At 40.1% G+C, this 20,690-nt stretch overlaps 1 protein-coding gene across 8 annotated transcripts in view; it reads left to right on the top strand.

The window, feature by feature from the left end:
- The first annotated feature begins 813 nt into the window (after positions 1 to 813).
- Scel (sciellin) overlaps positions 814 to 20,690 on the top strand; it is a 108,164-nt gene continuing 88,287 nt past the window's right edge. For 2 of the 8 annotated variants that reach the window (XM_013516400.1, XM_005374153.2), the window contains exons 1-3: positions 816 to 982; positions 15,751 to 15,815; positions 16,487 to 16,604. In XM_013516400.1, the coding sequence (XP_013371854.1) occupies positions 15,770 to 15,815; positions 16,487 to 16,604 (164 nt within the window). In that variant the 5' untranslated portion in view covers positions 816 to 982; positions 15,751 to 15,769. Of the gene's footprint in view, positions 983 to 15,750; positions 15,816 to 16,486; positions 16,605 to 20,690 lie in introns of all 8 variants that reach the window. The other 6 variants (XM_005374156.2, XM_005374155.2, XM_013516404.1 and 3 more) reach the window with 6 other exon arrangements.

Here is a 20,690-nt window from a genome sequence, read left to right as displayed (position 1 = left end):
ATGTTTCGACTTCTGGTCACTGCAGCAGGCCTAGCTCATCTGGACTGTCATTTGCAGGAGGAGTTTTACAGTGAGGATTTGGGTAATTGCTGCAGTGGCTGATGAATAGTGATGACCCAGGAAGTTCTAATGACCCAGCTGCTTCTGGCAGTGTTCCAGGTTTGCTAAGCTTCTTTGAAGCCTCCTTTGCTATTATGACAGGTATGTTGCAGGGCCTGAGAGAAGCCCCTGCCCAGGAAGGCTCTTCTGTTATCCCTCCCTCAGCAGAAGCAGCTTTGACACAGGAGTCCATGCCAGCTTCAGCTGTAAGAGAAGTTCAATCTTCCTTTCCACATCCTTTACATACGGTGAAATACAAAGATTAGGAATCCTATATTTCAGGATGTAGTTTTTCTGTCATGGCTCTACAGAATGTTCCATGTATAGAATCTGCGTAAAATACTGCTCCCATGTTTTCTAGCCCTAGGGCTCCTGGCTTCCTCAGGACTTCTATGTCCTAAATAAGTTGTGGCTCCTATGTGGATATCTATGCCCTTGCTTTCCAGGTGCTGTGGGTAGTTTCACCTCAAGGTTTTTGTTTTGCTTTTTAAAAGAGAATTCAGAGTAACTTGGATACTATGACAGCTTGTGAGGAATAGAGTTGTGTGTATTGTTGATAGCAGTTAGAAGGGTGATAACAGAAGCACTTGGGGCATAACAAGGCCATAAATTACAAGAAGAATTCACCAAACCAAGGCAGTAGGTCCATGAGTGAGGCTGTTTTAATTGAAGTGGTATTTGTATAAGGTGACACCCTTTCTCATACCACCCACCTCCTCCCTGAGTGACTCAGCTCCCAGGGAGAAGCCTCTAAAGTGTTCGTAAATACAGTCAGGTAGAGGCTGAACCGCACGGCGCTAACGCCAGGCTTCTGTTTGTTTCATTTGGATCCCCCTGAGGAATCACTACAGCCTGGTTAGTTTGGGGTTTCTGCCCAACAGAGGTAAGTGAATTATATTTGCAGATATAAATACGTCCGCTTTTACTTTACGTGCAAAACTTTCTCTGTTTTCTTTCTACTTGATTAAAATTAGGAGTGCCTGTATTATCTTTGTCTTTTTTTTTTACTTGAATTTTGACAAGCATGATAGTTCTTCTGTTTGCCAATAACTCTGCCTTCCCTGTGCTCTTAGATCGCATGGCTTTTAACTTGGCAATTGTACACTAATATTATGGGCATTGCAGAAACAAGAGGCTTTTGAGTATCCATGTGGGAGCTGTCAGCAGGAAATCCTCTCCCATGTAAGGATAGTGAATTGGTTAATTTAAAAGACTAGCACTCTCTTATCTGTTTCCCAAGTAACTATAAAAAAACATTTTCTAAGAAGATCTTCCTATTTAGAAAAGAAGGAGGTGGGGGGGAATATACACACACACATACACACACACACACACACACACACACACAAGATAGCTAAGATAATTATACTACTGATTTCTATTAGTTCATTTAAAAGAACGGTTTGTGCTTATATTGTCTGATTCATTTTTCATGCCTATATCTTGTAATCTGAGCAACTACTTTGAATATGACAGTGGATAATATGTTAACCATTGCTAATCTCCTATTATTGTGTTTTGAAATTCTCTCACATTGGCTTTATTCTCTTTAAAATTTAAAAAAAATCTTCCTGTTTTCCAAAATGATGCTTTTACTGAAATAGTAGTCAACTGTTTTTCAGGTAATAAGTCATATGTGCTTTTTTTTCCTCAATTGCTAAACACCCTGCACATTGCTGAGCTGGGACAGGAGCCAAACCTATACCCACCACTCTTTCCTCCCCAAATGAGAAAACCATCCTCTCTTACATGACATACCAAGGAGTAAAGGCAATGTGTGTGTGTGTGTGTGTGTGTGTGTGTGAGACAGAGAGAGAGAGAGAGAGAGAGAGAGAGAGAGAGAGACATGGATGAGCACAGTGGGCCAACCTCTCTGTGATATATTTTGAATTCTATCTCGAGAACTGATTAAGGTACCTGGGGGCAATTTTCAACTTCTTTTCATCCCCTAATCCTGAAAAGCCAGTTTTGGAAGGCTTTTGATAGGAAAGTTATTTTAACCAGGCGTCCTATAATTAATAGCTAAACTGACTCGTCTGACTTTTTCCCTCCGTAGTTTCTGTTTACGATTCCAGGTTGTGGGAATCAAACGCAGTTTGCTACTGGCAGCTCCGTGCCCTGCAGCAAGCCACCCCTCCCCACTGCCTCCTTGAGCAAACCTGGCTCCCTCAAAGGAGCTGAAATTTTCATTGCTTCCTGTTTGTGCCTGGCCACCTAAAATCTCAGCAGGGTTTTGATATAATCACTGTTAAGTTACTGAGCGTAACTTTCTAGTATTTATAGTAATTCAGATGCTAATGTATGTAGCATTTGTAGGGTATAAATTTTATTTTTCATGAAATCTGATCCAACTTAAAATTGGCTTTCACGTTTACATTTTATAATATCGCCTTGCTGCTGTTCGTACTCCAGTATTTAAAATATTGGTAAAATTAGTTTGAAAAATCTAAGATGTGACAGCAGTTAAAATTTCTCTAAGACATTTGGATGATTCTATACATATCCTGAGAGAAACAGCCAGAATTGTATTGACATTTTAGCTTTATATAAATCTTAGTTATAATTCATAGAGTTGATACAATTTTTCAATTGGAATGGAGTATAGGCTCATCCAATCTCACTCCTGAATTTTCTACATGAGGAAACCAAAGCATAAATGTTAGGCAACTTGCCAGGCTTAGTCTGTCTTTTGTCTTACTGGACTTTTCTAAATGATTTTTTCAGATTTTTTTCACATAAAATACATAGTAGCAATAAATGAGCCACACTCCCCCTTTATGAAGGATCACAAATAATATAGAAATGAGAATTTCCTTACCTAGTGAACACAAAAATGTTACTATAGTGTGAATGGTATAACTATGACACAATGGGACATTTTAAACTTTGGCTTGTGGAGTTATTTTATTCATTATATCCATGGGGATAAGTCATATGAGCCAACAACCCTTCTATAGGGAGGTAAGTCTGGGAGGCCTTCATAGCTGTCAACACAATTAAGAACATCGCAGTTCAACTACCATCCCATAGGTTCTATTTACCTGCCTTTTGTGAGCATCAGAATTTGATGCAAATACCTGAGAGATTCATATTCCTAGATCTTGGTAAAGAAAACTAAAAGGATATGTTTTGAATGACTGAACACATAGTGTGGATGAACTATATAATTCACCAAGCAGTTAGCTCCGGAAGAACATTATTTCACTGATAGAATCTGGTATGATTGAGGTATTAACTCCAAGTATTCCCTAAGAGTAAGGAGATAAAGTCTTTGGCCTAACTGTTGGAGAGAAATCTTTGCTGGTCACATGTAACTTCTCTTCTGCCACTATTCTGCTCCTCGATCATTTGCTAAACTTGCTTCATTTTCTCTTGAGAACTTTGAAATAAGTGTTTTCTGCATTAATTGCTGTACACCTATCTGCAGCTGCTATTACTAGTTTACTATTGTATAAATCCATGTTATTTTAGGGTTTGGGAGAGGCACTTCCACAGATGCACTCTTTGCCAAATGACAGCTTCATTTATTAGACCTGTATTTCCTGTCAGTTGGTAGGCTTTTTAAGGCTATGAATCATTCCTTTATTGTGATCATTAATTGGAAGAGTGAATTTTATAGCTATCTGTTAAATGCCAACTGGCTTACCCCTGAGATCAAAACCTATATTTGTGAATGCTCTAAGTGTATACTCAGGAGCTCTAAGAATGTAATTTATTGTTTGTCTCTAGACCCAAGCTTCTCTGGCCCTAAGATGTTAGTAAATCTCTTTTTAATGGAACCTCATAGGAGAAGTCAGGGAGCTATAGATAGTGCCTTTCCAACTCGGGGACACATCCCAGGAGACAACAGCAGTGTTCTAGAAAGTGCACAAAAATTAAAAGATAAGCATGGTACATTTCTGCATGGAGAGCTAATTTTAGTTAAAAGTTCTGGAGAAAGCTATCCCTATAATCCTGTCCTTTCCCCGTTTTTATGTTAGGGATGCTGCTAGTTTAAAAGGCAGCTGTCTTGGTTACATTTCTCACTGCTGAGACAAAATATCTGATGCCCAGAATTAAGGAAGGAAAGATTTATTTAGTTTACAATTTGTGGAGGTTTCAGTCCATAATCAGCTGACTCCAAGGCAGAGTGGCACATGGCAGAGGGCAACAGTTCATAGTAGCAGAAAACAGCAAAAGCAACAAGAGCAAAGAGGGAGGAGTGGCAAGCAGCCTCTTTCCCTCCCCTACACTGTATGCAAATTACCTGTCCCAGGGCGGGTGTAGCACTCACACCAATAATCCCAGCATTGGATGATGAATCAATCATAAACTCTAGAAGCCCTTCCCATGACTGCATGAGGCTTTTGGGGACATCTAGACACAAACCATGACAGCATCTGTTAAAAAGTATGGGGCAGAGGTGGGGCTGGAATCTAGATAGATGTACTTTGACCCAACAAGAGCTGCGGCTCAGGTGGTAGTTGATTTTTATTGGATGGAATTTTTGTTAGGGAATATTAGATCAAGGTCTTTTGCAAGGTGAAATAGGTAATTGTCCCAGAGAACAGGGTACTACTTGTGTTGAAACCTGATGTTATTCTGCAGAAAAGAGCAGGTAAGGGCATACGTTAAAACCAAGACTCAGCTGGGTGTGGTGGCACATGCCTGCAATCCCAGCACTTGGGAGGTTGAGGCAGGAGGATCTTTGCGAATTTGAGATCAGCCTGGGCTACAAAGTGAATTTAAGGCCAGCCTGAACTGCATAGCGAGATCCTGTCTCAAAAAGACCAAAAATAAATAAATAAATAAATAAATAAAACCAAGAATCATCTAATGGTGGTGATAACGTTATAAAGATTCAGAAAGTTGGTAGCATCCTGATGCTGGGGTGGTAAGAAGATTACATTTTTTCAGAATTCTGGACTTTACCAACAATAAATGAGATTCTCAGTGCTAAACTGAGGCTGTGAGATTGCACCATGAAAGACATGACTCATTTCTAATGATTGTAAAGGGCAACATACTAGCCTGGTAAGTTTTTTTTGTTTTTATTTTTTCTTTCTGGTACCAGGAATCAAACTCAGGACCTTGCGCTTCCCAGGCAGGCACTGTGCCGCTGAGCTAAATCCCCAGCCCCAAGTTTTTTTTTTAATTAAAAAAACTAACAAAACAACAATGAAGACAAAATCAAAACAACACAAAAATAGCTATACATTCTGGCTAAACATAGTTGTGTGTGTGTGATTAACCCACTTGAAATTAACCCACATGAGCTTGTCAAAATTATACTTTGTGAGACTGTTTTCTTCCTATCTAATATTCCATGTTCTTATAGGTGATAATTAGTTTATTTTATCTTCTAGGAGGTAGTTTCTAGTGCTTCTGTTTATTGGTATATAATTATTAGGTTCCTTTTATTCTTCTACTGGGAATATTTTCATAGTATTTGCCCTTGTCTAATTCCTAGAGATTTTCCATATTTTGGTGATTTCTGGGAAACAAACACTCAGGACCTTTTCATACACAAAGATGAATACCACCAGGGTCATTTCCCCCTGTGCCATTTTTCTAGATATTTTTTGGTGTATGTTTTTCCTATTCTACTTTCATCAATAGAGATTTGTCTTAGGCAGCTATTCACTTTTCTTCTCTTTTCTTTTCTTTTCTTTTTTGAGACAGGGTCTTGCTATGCAGTTCAGGCTGGCCTTGAGCTCACAACAATCCTCCCGCTTCAGCCTCCCGAGTGCTGGGATTATAGGTGTGCGCCACTACACCCGCCTTTCACATTTCTTTCTATAAACATAACAATTTCCATAAGTATATTAGAAGATTGATAAATTCATTGGAAGATTTTAGAGCAGTTAAAATATCCAACAATCACTCTATAGTAATCTCCTGATACTTTGACAAAATGATCAAAGACAGTCTTCTCCAACTCATGCTCATGGTTGAGTTTTGTCTCTCAGCTCTACTGCAAAAAGTTTGTTGTTCTTTTCACAGTTTAGCCCAGTAGCTTTCCACTCATTGGCCGCTTTCTGTATCCCAGGCCTCTGACATAGGTACTTTGGTGTCAGGCTGATTTGGTTTGAATCTCAGCTGCATTTTACTGGTTACACAACTTCTGAGGTGCCTACCCAAGAAAAAAAACCTGATTTTTCCCACTACCCACATTTCTAACTCCTGTCCTAGCTTTTATTAAGAGACTGCTTCATTACAATCATTCGTCATAAAGTTTCATTTTGATATGGAATGAGGATATAAAAATAATAGCATAAAAGCATTGTGTGAGGTTTAAATGAGAGTATATGTTATATTATTCATATGTATGCTCAATATAGCTAGAATTATTTCATGACACAAAATATCAGCAGAGCTGAGCTCTTTTTGTTTTAGTTTCTGTTTTGCTTTTCTTCCTTCATCCTCGGTTTTGCTAATCTACTTTCTGCTTCCCATTTTTTCCTTTCCACTTCAATTGTCTTATCTCTTTCCACTTATTCTCTTTCCTCCCACCCTCCCCCTTATTCTGGTGTTTTGTTTTTTTTTCACTCTGCCAATATGTCCTAGAGAAAGGTGGAAGGAAAAGGTAAATGTGTTACCAGGAAACATCTTGTCTTTGTGTACAAAGGGAAGAGCAAGATTAGAAGAGTCTTTCTACTGAGAGGACCCAAAGATGAAAGAAATGGTAAAGCAGTTAAGTGGTAGAGTTGGGAGCAGGGGATTCTTGGAGTTGGAGCAGGACAGGCAAGGAGGGGGATGGGCTGGAGGAGCAGCCGACCTAAAAGTTCCAGGGTGGTCGGTGTGCCTTTGTTAGAACGGAAAAAGTTGGCTGGAGGTATGGTTCTGGGGTCGAGGGCTTGTGTGATGTGTAGAAGTTCCTGTGTTTGATCACTGACCCCTCAAATTAAAAAAGGGTACTGAAGGAAGATGGGAAAGGCCATGTGGAGGTGTGAAGATGAAAAGAAGACAAATTCAAGAAACAGGGGATGCTGATAGTTTCAGACGCATCCAAAAAGAATTTAGAAAAGCGATAGATTTTATGAGTCAGAACTTAAGAGTGATCTCATCTAAAATTTAAGGACAGATGTTGGGCAGAAGACATAGGCATCTATAAGGACATAGATGAAAGTGAGCTCTTTCTGGTGTTTTACCACAAAAATAAAATTAAAGATGGCCTGGGAGTTGAAAGTTGAAAAGTTGAAAGTCCCTCCCCTTTATCCTGTGGACTTTGACATCCTATCTTCACATTAGAGTTTTCAATGTATGCTTTCAGTGCTTTGAAGAGAAAGGGTGGTTTTAGAGAATCCAGTAGAGCACAGAAACTTCCACACAGCTTTCTTTCCTTAACACCCCATTTGAAACAAAGTTGCTAGTGACTGTCATGGTTAGGCATGGGCACAGGCAACAGCTTTTTGAGGAGCCAAGATTAGAGCCTCACCTTTGTCATGAGAGAATAAAAACATGGAATACAGCTATTGGAAGCCCAGTTAGCTGAACCAAGCTTACTACAGGACCCTGATTTAGGTGCTGAGCAGATTTGAAACTCAGGATAACCTCAATCCCTGAAACTTCCTTTAAAGAAATTTAACATTACAAAATTGAGAGGCTTATAACCCACTCTGCAGATGGGAATTTTTAACAAAGGTGGTCTTCACAAAATCATATGCTGTTGTCTACCTTTAATATCACTACAAGAAATATCCATATATTAAAAACTGTTTTATATTCTGGGCAGGAGGCAAAGGGCTCCAAAGTTTATGGAAGTAGAAGTTAATGAGATAGAGACATTCACCTCAGAGTCTTTGGATAGAAGCTTCTAGAAATGGCTCCTGGGCCACGAAATGGGTGTGGACAGTTGGACTGACATAGCCAGTAGGTCTTGAGTGAACAAGAGCAGGTGGGATCAAGGGAGATTGTGCAGGCATCCAAGACAGACACCAAAAAGTCCGAAGAGCAGAACTTGCCCACTTTAGGCCACTGGACAGTTGGTCTCCTCTTGGACAACATATGAATTTGACGTGAATTTCAATAGCTATAACTTTTTATTTCAGAGGAAAAAAACCAAGCATCCTTGTTTAATTAAAAGTATCTTCCTTTCTCATTTAGCTTGGCTCAGTGGTCAGCATGGGTCTAGAAATGAATATGACACCTTATCAGCTGTCTCACAGGGAGACAGATCCAGGAAGGAGTACAGTCAAGAACAGTGCGTCAGGCCATTCCTGGCTTCAGAGTAGTGCTGGAAGGAGGACACTCCAGGCTGAGCTATTGGGGAATGCTGGGGCAGCCATTCATTACCACGGCTCCTCCTGGTTACTCCTCAATTATAGCCCATCTTTTGTAATACTGGGCATTTCTCTGTGTGTCTGGCATTGGCCGTGTCACATGGCACTCTGTGTTACATGGAGGATCCTTACTCTACAGAGCCTTGGCATGACAGTCATATAGGCCTAATTATAGCTCCTGGTTCACTTGCTGTGTGACCTTTGCAGGGTTATTTTAAGCTTTGGGGTCTTAAAATTAGGGATAGTGCTCATCTGGAACAATTCAATAAGATCATGTGCATAAAACATGTGACACAGTGAACGGCATTTGTTAAAGACTGAACAAACAATCCTTCTTCCTAAGAGTTCTAATCGCAGAGACATTTTGTAACATATAATGTTTTACTATTGAAAGAATCACAAATACATTTTTGTTTCCCCCAATCAGCTTTTAGAGCTATTTTCTGCACAATGAACTCGCAATGTGTGGGACAAGCATTAGGCTTGAATACTGAAAAATGGAAAAGTGATGTATTAAAAATGCGAGCAGGTTTATTTTTCTCTTGGAAGAAGTCCAGACAATCCAGAGCAATTGTGATAGCTTTATGCTTTATGCTGCCAAAAAATTGGGCTCCTTTTAAGGTTCTGTTCTGCCATTCTTATTGTGTGAATTGATGACCATCTGCGGTTTACAAGGTCTAGGAGGCGGGCTCCTACCTTCTACACAGCATCTTAACTTTAGAGATGAGGAGGGGTGAAACATAAAAGACATGTCCTTCTTAGGGACTTTCTTTCATTATTAATAGCCAGAGCCATAAAAACGTCCACCTGAAGCTTCAGGGGTGGGTGGGAAATGTGGTTTCCACTCTTAGGAAGAAAGCGGAGAATGGATACTAGCTAGGCAGCTACAGTTGCCATGAGCCCCTATTTGAAAACTTCCATATCTCCTCGTGACTGGATCTTTCCTTTTTGTACTCTCTTGTTTGAACAGCATTCCTTGGGTGCTTCCAAAAGTCCCACAGAAATCTTTAAAGAATGTAATTTAAGAGAGGGAAGCTTGACATTCCAGAAACATTCCAAATATAACAATCAAGAATTACCCTAAAATGGAGAGTGATGATTACTAAACTTTTCAAGCATGAAAATTCCTTTTAAAACTAAAAACATTGAGTTCCCAACTATAGACTAATTATATTTTCAGTAACTTCCTAGTTGACAAAAAATATGATGGATTAGTCATTTTCATTCCAGTAATTAAAATGTGTGGCTATTGAGAGCAGAGGACTTGCTAACAGACTTTTTAATAGCTCAGGGCATCTGTCCTCCATCCATACCTCCCATCCTCTGCTCATCTTGAGTTTCACAGCTAGGGTCTGGGTGCCATGCTTTGATGGGTGAAATCCTGATAGATTCCCAGATTGTCAGCACTTCCTACAGAGAACTGAGTAGAGGAAAACATTTCTCTCCTCTTCATTGTACTGTCATGCCTAGCAACAGTCAGACTTAATATCCTGCTGGAGGGTCTGATATTTTCATTCCTTTGTAGCTAGGTATTCTGTAGAAGGCCTGGTTAAATGAGAAAGAATGAGATAAGGCATCTGAATCAGTTTATGGTCCTTTACCCATTTCTGTCTTCTAGGGACTGACCTTGGGCAAAAAAAAAAAAAAATAATAAATACGCTTACTGCCTCTCTAGTCTGGAATCTGGGATGTTTTCAAGGAGCGGTGTCCGGTGAACCCACTTGCTTTCTTGAGGACTCTTTAGTTTTATCTTGTGGCTTCTTCCATGATGTGCCATGGTGTGCATGGTCTCTGATCAAAACTCATATGGATATTATTCCTTAAGTTTTCATTGGTCTCCTACCCATAACCCACCTCAGCCCTCCTCAAACCCAGCCTTCTGCTGCTCCTTTAGGCTCTTCTAAGGAAGGAGAATTCAGACAGAAATAATGGGTTAGATTATTTTATAATTTACAAAGCACTATCTCATTTAATTTCCATAGCAATATTTTAAGACTAGTATAACCCCCCTCCCCTCTCCTTTGCAAAGGCAGAGGTAAAGAATTGGTTCCAGCAGCTCATAAGTGGCAAAGCTAGGACTCAACATGTAGCTTTCTAGCTCAAGGCTCATCATACTCCCTACCCACCAAAATAACACTAACGCCTCAATAGGGTACCTGTCCAAGAATATTTTACTTCAGTGTCTTGGTTACTTTTTTCTCGTTGCTGGGACAAAATACCTGATGCCCAAAATTAAGGAAGGAAAAGTTTATTTCGCTTACAGTTTGTGGAGGTTTCAGTCCATACTTGGCAGGTTACAAGACAGAGTGGCACATGGCAGAGGCTACAGCTCATGGCAGCAGAACACAGCCGAATCAACAAGCACACACAAGGGAGGAATGGCCTCAAGCAGCCTCTTCCTCTTCCTTACATATGCAAACTATCCACCCCAGGGTGCATGTAGCTCTCACACCCATAATCAATCAACTCTAAAAGCCTGCCCCATGACCGCATGAGGCTTTGGGTGAGACACCCAGACACAAACCATAACATTCAGACTGGCCAATAGCCAGACTCAAGACAGAAAGGGTCAGATAAAATGTTGAGGGTTTGAGGGATAGAAAGTTCTGGTACCTAACAGGCAGCTAGGGATGGGATCTAACCAGGAAGCAAAGGGGTGCTAACCCTCAGATGGACTGGAGTGTACAGAAGATACACTGGGAATCTTTACCTCTCTCGAAGAGGATGAGGCAGATTTCTGCACTCAGGGAAAATTTCTGCTCAGGGAAGTTAGCATAAATAGTGTAGGCAGAAGAACATGGCATGATAAGGCAAGTTATGTGTTTTCATGAATATAATTATGTTTTCTATGAAATATGTTTTAACTTTAGAGCTGTAGGAATAGCTGTTTATGTTATATACTTCATAAATAAAATATTTGTATATACTATATATTTACCATTTATTTATTAAGCAAATACATACTATATATATACTTTCAAATAGCATACTGGACTAGAATAACAGAATAGAATAACACAGTAGAATAACATAGTATCAGTACTTACATATTTTTACAACGTATCCAAACATCACATTCTGTTATTGTCATATAACCTGCTCTATCACCTTGCTATCTTTTTTTTTGGTTTTTCTCTGGTACTGGGAACCGAACTCATGACCTTGCGCATGCCAGGCAGGCGCTTTTGCCACTGAGCTAAATCCCCAGCCCTCACCTTGCTATCTCACATAGACCTGCTCTCTCACAGGACTGGCTCTTTCCTTACAATATTTATTTCTGTTTTCCTGTTTGGTAAGGCAACCCATTTCCAAAACCAAAATGGAATATGGGATCTGATCAAAAAGCAGAAGATTGTAATTTACGATGCTTCCAATGTAACCTGTCTGGGTAGCAGCTGAATGTGTACACGTCCTCAAGGGACTAAGATCACCTTGTGAAGTAAAATCTGGTTTCATTTTGTTCTGGTAGAACTACAAGGTTATATGAGATTGTTTTTGCTGTCTCTCCAGCTCATGCTTGCTGCCATTTTTTGTTTTTAGTTGAGATATAACTCACATACAATGAAATTTACCCTTAATGGTGTAAAATTCTGTTTTTCAAACATATATTCACAATATATGGTATGCAATCACCATTATCTAGTTCCAGAATATTATTTTATACCCCCCAACCTCATTCTCTTTAGGAATCATTCCCCATTCACTCTTCTCCTAGCTCTTGAACCAACAGTGATCTACTTTGTTGTGTATGGACACCGCTAGTCCATAAACCCTGCGTAGGTGGAATATGATATGCCGTCTTCTGTGTCAAGTTTCTTTCTACTGTTCCAAGCCTCGTCCATAACTGTGGCATGCCTTCTTTTTATTTCTGAGTAATATTCCATTGTGTGGCCATATCAGACTATGTAGGCATTCATCACTTGATGTTTTGCTTTTTGACTATTGTGGGTAGTGTCTACTCATGTACAAGTTTCATGTAGAAGATGTCTTACAACCAAGGGAATATCAGAGAATATACAAAGGCAGTTATTCTATAGGGTTTGTTGACTACAGTGATTTCTTTAGGGGCTGCTTTGGATCTCCTGGCATCAGACACTGGAAGCAGTGCTCACGGGGCTTTGAAAGAGTGCCATGTCAAGGGTTGGGTGGTCCCGTGACGTTTACCACCCTAATATCACTCTAATTTCAAGCTCACCTTGCATTGATTCAGGATGAGCATTATTGCTGGTGCTGAGGAAAGAGTTGGCCTTGGCTTAGAAGCCTGACTGCCTCTTTGCACCTTGGACATGTTACATCCTGACCCTGAACTTCCATTGTCCTCTGGGAGTCATAGATGATAAAAGCTGCCTCACACAGTTTATATGAGGGTGCAGGGCCATACCTATGAGTCCCCTATTCAACCAGGTCTCACCAGGCAGGTACTGATGCTATTACTAATTCCTTTGTACGATAAGACATTTGGAAGAAACAAAGAGCAACGACAGTATGATGAAAAACTCTGAGCAGTTTCTCTACTTCAGTAATGTTTAAATCATGTTTTCCATGAGCACTGTATCAGCCTGTATCAGCTTGCTAGGGCTGCTGTAACAGCATACCACATACAGACTGGGTCACTTAGACCCTTGTCTCTCAGTTCTGGAGGGTGGAAGTCCATGATCAATATATGACAGGTATGGTTTCATCCAAGTCCCTTCTCCATGGTTTGCAGATGGCCTGTTCTCACTGTGTCTCTGTGTGTGCCCGCATTTTCTCTTCATAAAAGGCCACAGGTTAGACTGAGTTAGTGCCCACCCTAAGACCTCATTTTAACTTACTCATATCTTTAAAGGTATTATCTGTAAATACAGTCACATGTTGAAGTATAAGGGGTCTAGATCTCAACATGTGATTTTGAAGGGGGGGGACACACCAATAAGGAACACCTAGACAGTAACTACATTTGTCTTAGACACTGAGGACAGAAGAAAAAGATTTTGATCTTACCCAGTTGGAAAGTCAGTCTCTTAGGAGAGACACAAAAAAGCACCTAATTGTAGACTGCCTTCTGCAATTACCCTGCCTCTTGTCTCAGGGAACTTATTGTTTCTGCAAATGTATCGCCAAACATGCACTCAACATTTTGACCATTTCAGAATCCTAGTTCAGTTGCCTGAGAATATTCCAGGTCTTCATCAACTGTGAAAAAAATCTTCACCAGAGCCTATTTGGAAACTGGGAATGAGAGAACTAACAATCTTGAGAAACGGGGCTAGACTGAGACAAAATAAACAAACAGTTAAGATAGTTTACCTCTAGGTGCCTATTTACTCCTCTTTCTGCCAAAATCTTAATCACCTTCCAAACAAGCCAGCTAGGGGCTGCCCCACACTCCTTGCATGTCCAGCTGCCCTGGTTCAAGTCTGTCCCATCCCTTCCCCAACACCAGGGCCACCTCCTCTATGACTTTCCTCTCTGCTTGAAGAGACATGAAGTTAAGGATTTCTGAGGCTCATACTGTGTGTTGGGCAATAGTTATACACTTACATGTGTCTTCACTTTATTTTCCTAGCAGCTTCACTTCACTTCATTTCACGGATGAAGGACCTGAGGTGATAACATACCCAGAGGGACACCGCCAGTAAATAGGATCATTTACATGCAGGCCATTAATTCCACTAAGACCGTTAGCCTCTCAGCTCTGTAAAGGGAATGGCCACCATTGCCTCAGTGACTCTTAGTGCTTGTCTTAGGTCTGGTTCTCCAGAAGCAGAGCCTGAGAAGAATTTGGCTGCCTGTGACTTGGTATATTCTCAGGAGAAGGGAGCAAGGGAAGGGGAGGCAGGGGAAGAGAGCAAAGGACGTGCTCTATACTGGTTGAGCTTCAGCCAGGTGCGCAGTGACCTCGGAAGCTGAATTTGGCCCCTCAAATAGACTCTAACTTGAGGCAAGAGGTGAACATTTTTTTGTCCTGGGTCAGCAGTTGTTGGCTGTCTGGGGATGTCTCTTACCACTTTAGGTCCTGTGGTAAATTGTTGCAGTAGATACTTTTGCCTGGGAGGATGGAAAGCTTTTAGAATTCCCATTATACCTACAGACAGCCATGTGATAATATGGGGCTAAATTAGCCTGGTATTGTGCACACCTGTAATCCCAAGCTAGTCGGGAGGTTGAGGCAGGAGGATCACTGAGTTTAAGACCAGCCTGAACTACATAAAGAGATTCTGTCTCAAACAACAACAACAACAAACTATCTAAAAGCAAAACAAAACAACAAATAAAACCTTTATCAAGTTCAGTAGCATTTATAGTTTAACAACATGGTTTTTGTACATTATTCATTTGATCATCACAAATACTTTATGAACTAGCTGGCAATTTCATTAGCCTCATTTCACAGGGCAGTTGAATGGCTGTATTGTTGAATTTAAATATGATAAAATTTGACCAAGAACTTGCTTCTGACTTGACACTGAATTCCTCTACAGTGTTCCACATACCATGTGGTTGAGCTTCAGCAAAGGACATAACACCCTACCTAGAATGACCAGTCATCACTGTTTTCTAGTTTTAAAACTCAAAGCCCCACTTTCAAAGAGATCTGGGGCTAACTGGGTGCAGTGTCTAAGGCTTACAGTACAGAGATTCACAAAAGTGTTCTAATTTTAATTCCTTTCAATAACAGAAGAAAAATATAATAGAAATAAATACTGAAGTCAGTCAATTGTATTCATACTAACATACTCGATGTGTGCACATATGTGAAAGAAATACCTAGGGACAACTGAGTCGTAATTCAGCTCTGGAGAGCTGGACCTGGGGCTGGTTCACCTTCACACCACAGTAGTTTACCAGCAAGGTCTGGTCATGGCTCAGGGACGTTGAGCTTTCATCGTGTGGTGGGTGCCTAAAATAATTAGTGTTTCCCCAGATCTCTGATTTTCATACATCTGGCTTCTTCCCTTCTAATTACATATCTGTTGCCTGGGTTTACTTTGAATTCTCTAGAGAAGGGACTGAGGAGGCCATCTTCTCTTTGACTCCATGAACAAACACTTGTGTGACTCATTTTTCTGTCCATAACTCTTGGGTCAGTGTCAGGAACAATGCAAGCACCCAGTGCATATTTATTGATTGAATAAATGAACTGGTGGATAACCTGATACAAACAACTGCTTATATAATATTGAGGTCACTAACCATACTGGGCCTCATTTTCTGTGTTAGTAAATTAATTTTTGGAATAGATGAACTCTCGGATTCTTAAGGAACATTTTGTATTATCTATTTATTGTACCATATTGTGCGGCTCTGTCAAGACCATTGAAAAATATGTCCTAGTTAGCATTGAAATAATTGTTTATAGATTCAGAATGTCATTGCTTTACTATTCCTATCCCCATTGTTCTTTCAGAGCCGTACTGGAAGGTAGGATGTCCACCAATTTGCCCTTGAGAAAAAAGACTTCCACAGGAAATGGTACTGTAGACATTATTTCTTTTACTCAGAAATAAAAGCTTTAAAGTCTAGGAAAAATAACTCACAAATTATAATTTTTAAATATACATATTTAATGGTTGGAAACAACATTGCTTATGCTAGGCTTAAGAAAAAGTAAGAGTGTTGTAATTTTTATTCATATAATTTTAAATTAAAGAAAAACAATTAAAAATCAGGATAAAAACCTCTTTTTATGAGTGTAACCTTCTATGCTTCTGGCTCTTGTAAGATAAAGAATTCTGTTACTTGTAATAAAATGTGCCAAGGTTCGCGATGGATATCTTCTGGATATAAAAGCAGGCCTGTGTCGATTTGGAGGCATATTTCTTATTGAGTGGAATGGCCAACCCACTAAACCCTGGCTTGGTTTATTCCAGGCCTGTGGATCTACATTCTCCAGAGCCAGATGGGGCCTCTCAGCTGCACTGGGAGTTTCAATTGGCACCTGGAAAGTTTTATATGTTATCTTTGATGATGGGTGTGGGATTTGTTCTTTCTTGCTGGTACACCCTGGTCTGAAACAGTACTGGGCTTGTCAGCCTAGAAGACAGTGTTGGCCAATCAGATGCGGCTGTTGAGATTTTCAGGTTAATGAATCCATGCTCAGCTTCATTCTGCCCCATCTCCTAACTGCTCTGCCTCTGTGGTAGATATGAAGAGCACCACTCGCAGAACTGTGCTGAAGCAAGAAGCTTCTCATGACCTGAACAAAAGAAGGACTTTCTTACAGGATAACAGCTGGATCAAGAAACGTCCTGAAGAAGAAAAGTGAGTGCGGAGAGTGGTGGGTGGATGGGTGAGAGAGAAAGAGAGGAATTCTCTGTTTGGGATGCTAATGATTATCTGGCAAGCAAGCCCTTTCCTTCTCAAACATTTTGCTCTCATTGAAGTTTTGGTAAGATTTGGTGAGCATAAATATTCAAGATTTCATGCACAAATTTTCAAAATCATTTCCACCATTTTTCATATCCATATGGATAATGGAATATGAGTCATTACTGGCAGAGAGCGTGGTTATCAACTGGAATAGACATGTGTGTTTCCTTGGCTAGCTGAAAAAAAAATAGGAGTTTCCAGTTTCCAAAAAGGTAATAGCCCACAACAGGGAGATTCCTAATGTGTGCAGATCATCCCTAATGTGTGCAATTAAAACAAGCACATAATAGTGTAACTCAAAGTTTATAAATTTAATAATAATTTAATTTAAATTTCTGAATGCACGTGTACAAGCGTATATCCTCAGATTACTTAAGTCCCATCTAGCCATCTATGTTTACATACTGAGAGGGCAAAAAATGTGCCATTACCTTGTAACAATAATAACTTTCTACCAGCAAAGTTTTGTCTGCTTCAAGCATTGCTTCTGTTAGCTATAAGTTTAAAAAACTGAAAATTATGACCATAGGCATGCAGCCTCATTGTCAGCATAAGTTTCCAATAGATACTTGTTCAGTCTAGATCTATACTTATTATAAATGAGCTATGTATTATAAAGTATGTATGCATTTTTGATTTCCTGTATGTCAATCTTGATACAAGAAACTTGGCATATGAACCACCAATAAATCGCTCAGCGAACACAGAAGGTGGGTGTTATACCTTCATCTTATAGGAGAGAAATCTGAGGCACAAAGAAGTTGTGTAATTTGTCCAGTGGCAAATTAGACTTATTAACATAAACATTATGTCAGTGTTCGCAACTAGGGGCGCTTTTACTCTCAGAGGGCATTTGACAATGTTGGAAGATGATTTTAGTTGTCAGAATTGGAGATTGTTCCTGACATTTAGTGAGTACTGGCCAGAAATGTTAAACATGCCGTGGTGCACAGGATGGCCCGCACGGCAATAAACTGTCAAACTCAGACCTGAAGGTACGAAAGCCTGTATGATAGGAGACTTACTCTAAACTGTTCAAATACGGCTATTTGAGGGGCACATTTGTAACTGTTAAATAAAAATGTCTATTAACGTGTTATTGGATCTTCTCTTCCTCCTCCTCCTCCTCCTCCTCCTCCTCCTTCTTATTGGTACTGGGAATTTAACTCAGGACCTTGGGCTTGCCAGGCAGGCGCTGTGCTACTGATCTGTATCCTTGGCTCAGAATTTTTTTTCTTTTAATACTAACTTTTGGAGTTGGTGTTCCTGGACGACAATCATTTCCTTCTATGAAACAGCACTAGATACTCTGTCAGAGCTTCACCTGGCATTTCTGATTTTCTGTAGTGGTAGTGTGATTCAAATGTAGATACAAAAATTTGGATTGCAAATATTTACACAGATGGGTAAAGTCAGAGGTATCAATGATAAATCACAGTTGGTAGGAACGTTGGTTTTATGCCAGGCAAACCTTCCTACAAAGGCACAAGGAAGCCAGTTTGGATGGCAGGCATTTGCTGAATGAAGGGGAAATTAGCTCTGGCCGGCTGGCCCAGCTCTGGGCTGTAAGTTATGATACCTTTTCAGGTAAGAATGTACCCTTTGCCTGCTCTACTCTCACAAGTTTCAGGGAGGGAAACCATGGAGCGTGGAAACATTTTCTTCGGGGCCTTTGAGGGTGCATATTTGCTATGATTGTTTCAGTTTCAATACGTATCTTTCTTTTCATAACCTACTACAGTTTGTTTATAGCTTTATTTAAAATGGTTCCAGGTTGTTAAGTATTGTTAGTGGAGCCCAACAATGAAAAATGTGGTATTTCAGGTTTGGTTGGATCAACTTGAAAAAAGTTCAGGTGCTTACTTTCTGCTTTGGCTCCTGTCCAAAGGCTTTCTACATGTCTGACATTTCCTGAAATTGTCCATACTTCCAGGTTCATCTTGCCATGTAAAGACATAGCTTTGGGATTTGATATGTAAAGGTCTGGGGTAGAGCAAATATTTGGCATAAAAAGATCTGGGTCTTCAACCCACTTCTATCACTTGCAAATCTTGTGGACTTAAGAAATCCACAAAATCAAAAAAAAAAAAAAAAAAAAAAAAAAAAAAAAACCAAAACAGGGAGGAGGGTGACATGATTGTGTCTGACAGGGCCCCAGGGGCAACATACACAGATGATCAGGGAGGCTTCCCTGCCCTGCAGGAGGAGGCAGTCCTGGGAAATGGAAAAGTGGTCTTCCAGGCTAAAGTGCTAGGAGCAAGCTCTGAATGCATGGTGCATAAGACAAAGATTCCCTTCTTTCTTCTCCCTCTGCCAATAAAGTGATAAAATACTTATTCTTCTCCACCATTCCAGGGCCACAGGTCCTGTCTCTCACGTTAAATGTAATAACAGAATACCTCCAGGAGAGCCCTCATGACTCCCTTTTCGGAGTCAGCATTCTTCCGTGGAGCTAAACAAAATACCTACCTTGATCTGTGGCCAAGCTCTTCTGACCTTACTTTCTCTGTTCAGGCCAGTTGCTCCTGACAAGTTATAATTGAAACAATCACTTTCTTTCTGCCTACCCTCAATCAAGAGGACAACATCTTTCAGACTGATTGAGTCCCCAGGGAAAATATTTTCTCTGTTCCCCATGACGGCTGATAGATGGCACTGAAGCATCTTCCCCTTACTTGAGAAGAGCTATCAATTTCTGCAGATTCCTCAGCCCTATTGACCGCCATCTATTTCAGTAGAGGGAAGGATTGCCTCAGTGTGCATGCATGTGGCCACAGACCCTGAAGGAACTTAATGAGAGTGATGAGGACAGGGTGAGTGGAGGTATAAATGACGGACTCGTAATTAGGTCAGCACTGAGCTTGCTCACAAGAGGTCGAGTTCATTGCTCTGTTTTTACATGACAGCTGTCTTCTCTCTCCATCCTTCCTTGGTGGGGACTTGCGTCACATTCTCAAAGCAAATGCGACAACGAAGAAGAAATGGGCAGAAGAGATGGATGCTACACATGATGGGGTCGACTGGAGCTATTTCTATTCTTTTAAAGCTAGGGACTTTTTCAAAGAGGCTTATGTGGAAGAAGAGGATTTAATAACTCGGTACCCATGAGACAATACTTTTTTTATATAAAATGGGCTTCTGCTCCTCTCTTCATTTTTAAGGACAAAAGACTTGAAAGTCTACAATATGTGATGAGGATTGAGCAATGAACACGTATTGAGGAGTCCTGAATGAGAGCCCTGTTCTGACAGTGTGTTTCTGGGCAGCCCTGGGCACTTTTGTCAGCATCTCGCTTTTTAGGTTCCTCATGGGCAGTCAAGCTATTTGATTCACAAAGCTAAACTCTTTCTTTGTTCTAAAATAGCATGGTTCCTATGCAGAAGGAAAGATTTAGCTTAACTGGAATAAAGAATTTTTTGGCAGATACTAGTTAAAATAAAAAGAAGGCTTTTAATGTCTTTTCCTGAAAAAAAGTTATCCAATATACACATAAGTTATGCTTCCCCTCTTAATGTGGGGACCCTCTGCCTAAGGCTCAATGGCACAAGTGGAAATCCTGAAAATTCTAGAAAGAGGAATATTTTTGTTTTATTTTGCCTTGTTTCTGAGGAACACTTTGAAAGGATTTTTATAGCAGTTTTGAAAGGAAAGAGAGAAATTGGTGTGACTAATCCAGTTATCTATCTCTTATTTGGCAATTTTAAATTACTTAATTATGTTCTACCTGGAAAAGATGACTGCAGAATTAATGATAAAATGATTTATCCTGCAGCTGCTCCCCAATTTTGTTTAACAAGATTTATGGATTCATTTGTTTATATTTCAAAAGCAAAAGATCCTCCTTGCCCTGTGAAAATTGGCAATCTAGAAAAACTACTTCCTGGGCTTATTTAAAACTTATTTAAAAAACCTTTACACACTATTCTGCCTGACCCACTATCAGACTCTAGGTTAGAATCAATCACTTCTGAATAGATT

The sequence above is a fragment of the Chinchilla lanigera genome, unplaced genomic scaffold (assembly GCF_000276665.1).
Source record: "Chinchilla lanigera isolate Chin_1 unplaced genomic scaffold, ChiLan1.0 scaffold00003, whole genome shotgun sequence".
NCBI lineage: Eukaryota > Metazoa > Chordata > Mammalia > Rodentia > Chinchillidae > Chinchilla > Chinchilla lanigera.
This window is presented reverse-complemented; position numbering and strand designations above follow the sequence as displayed.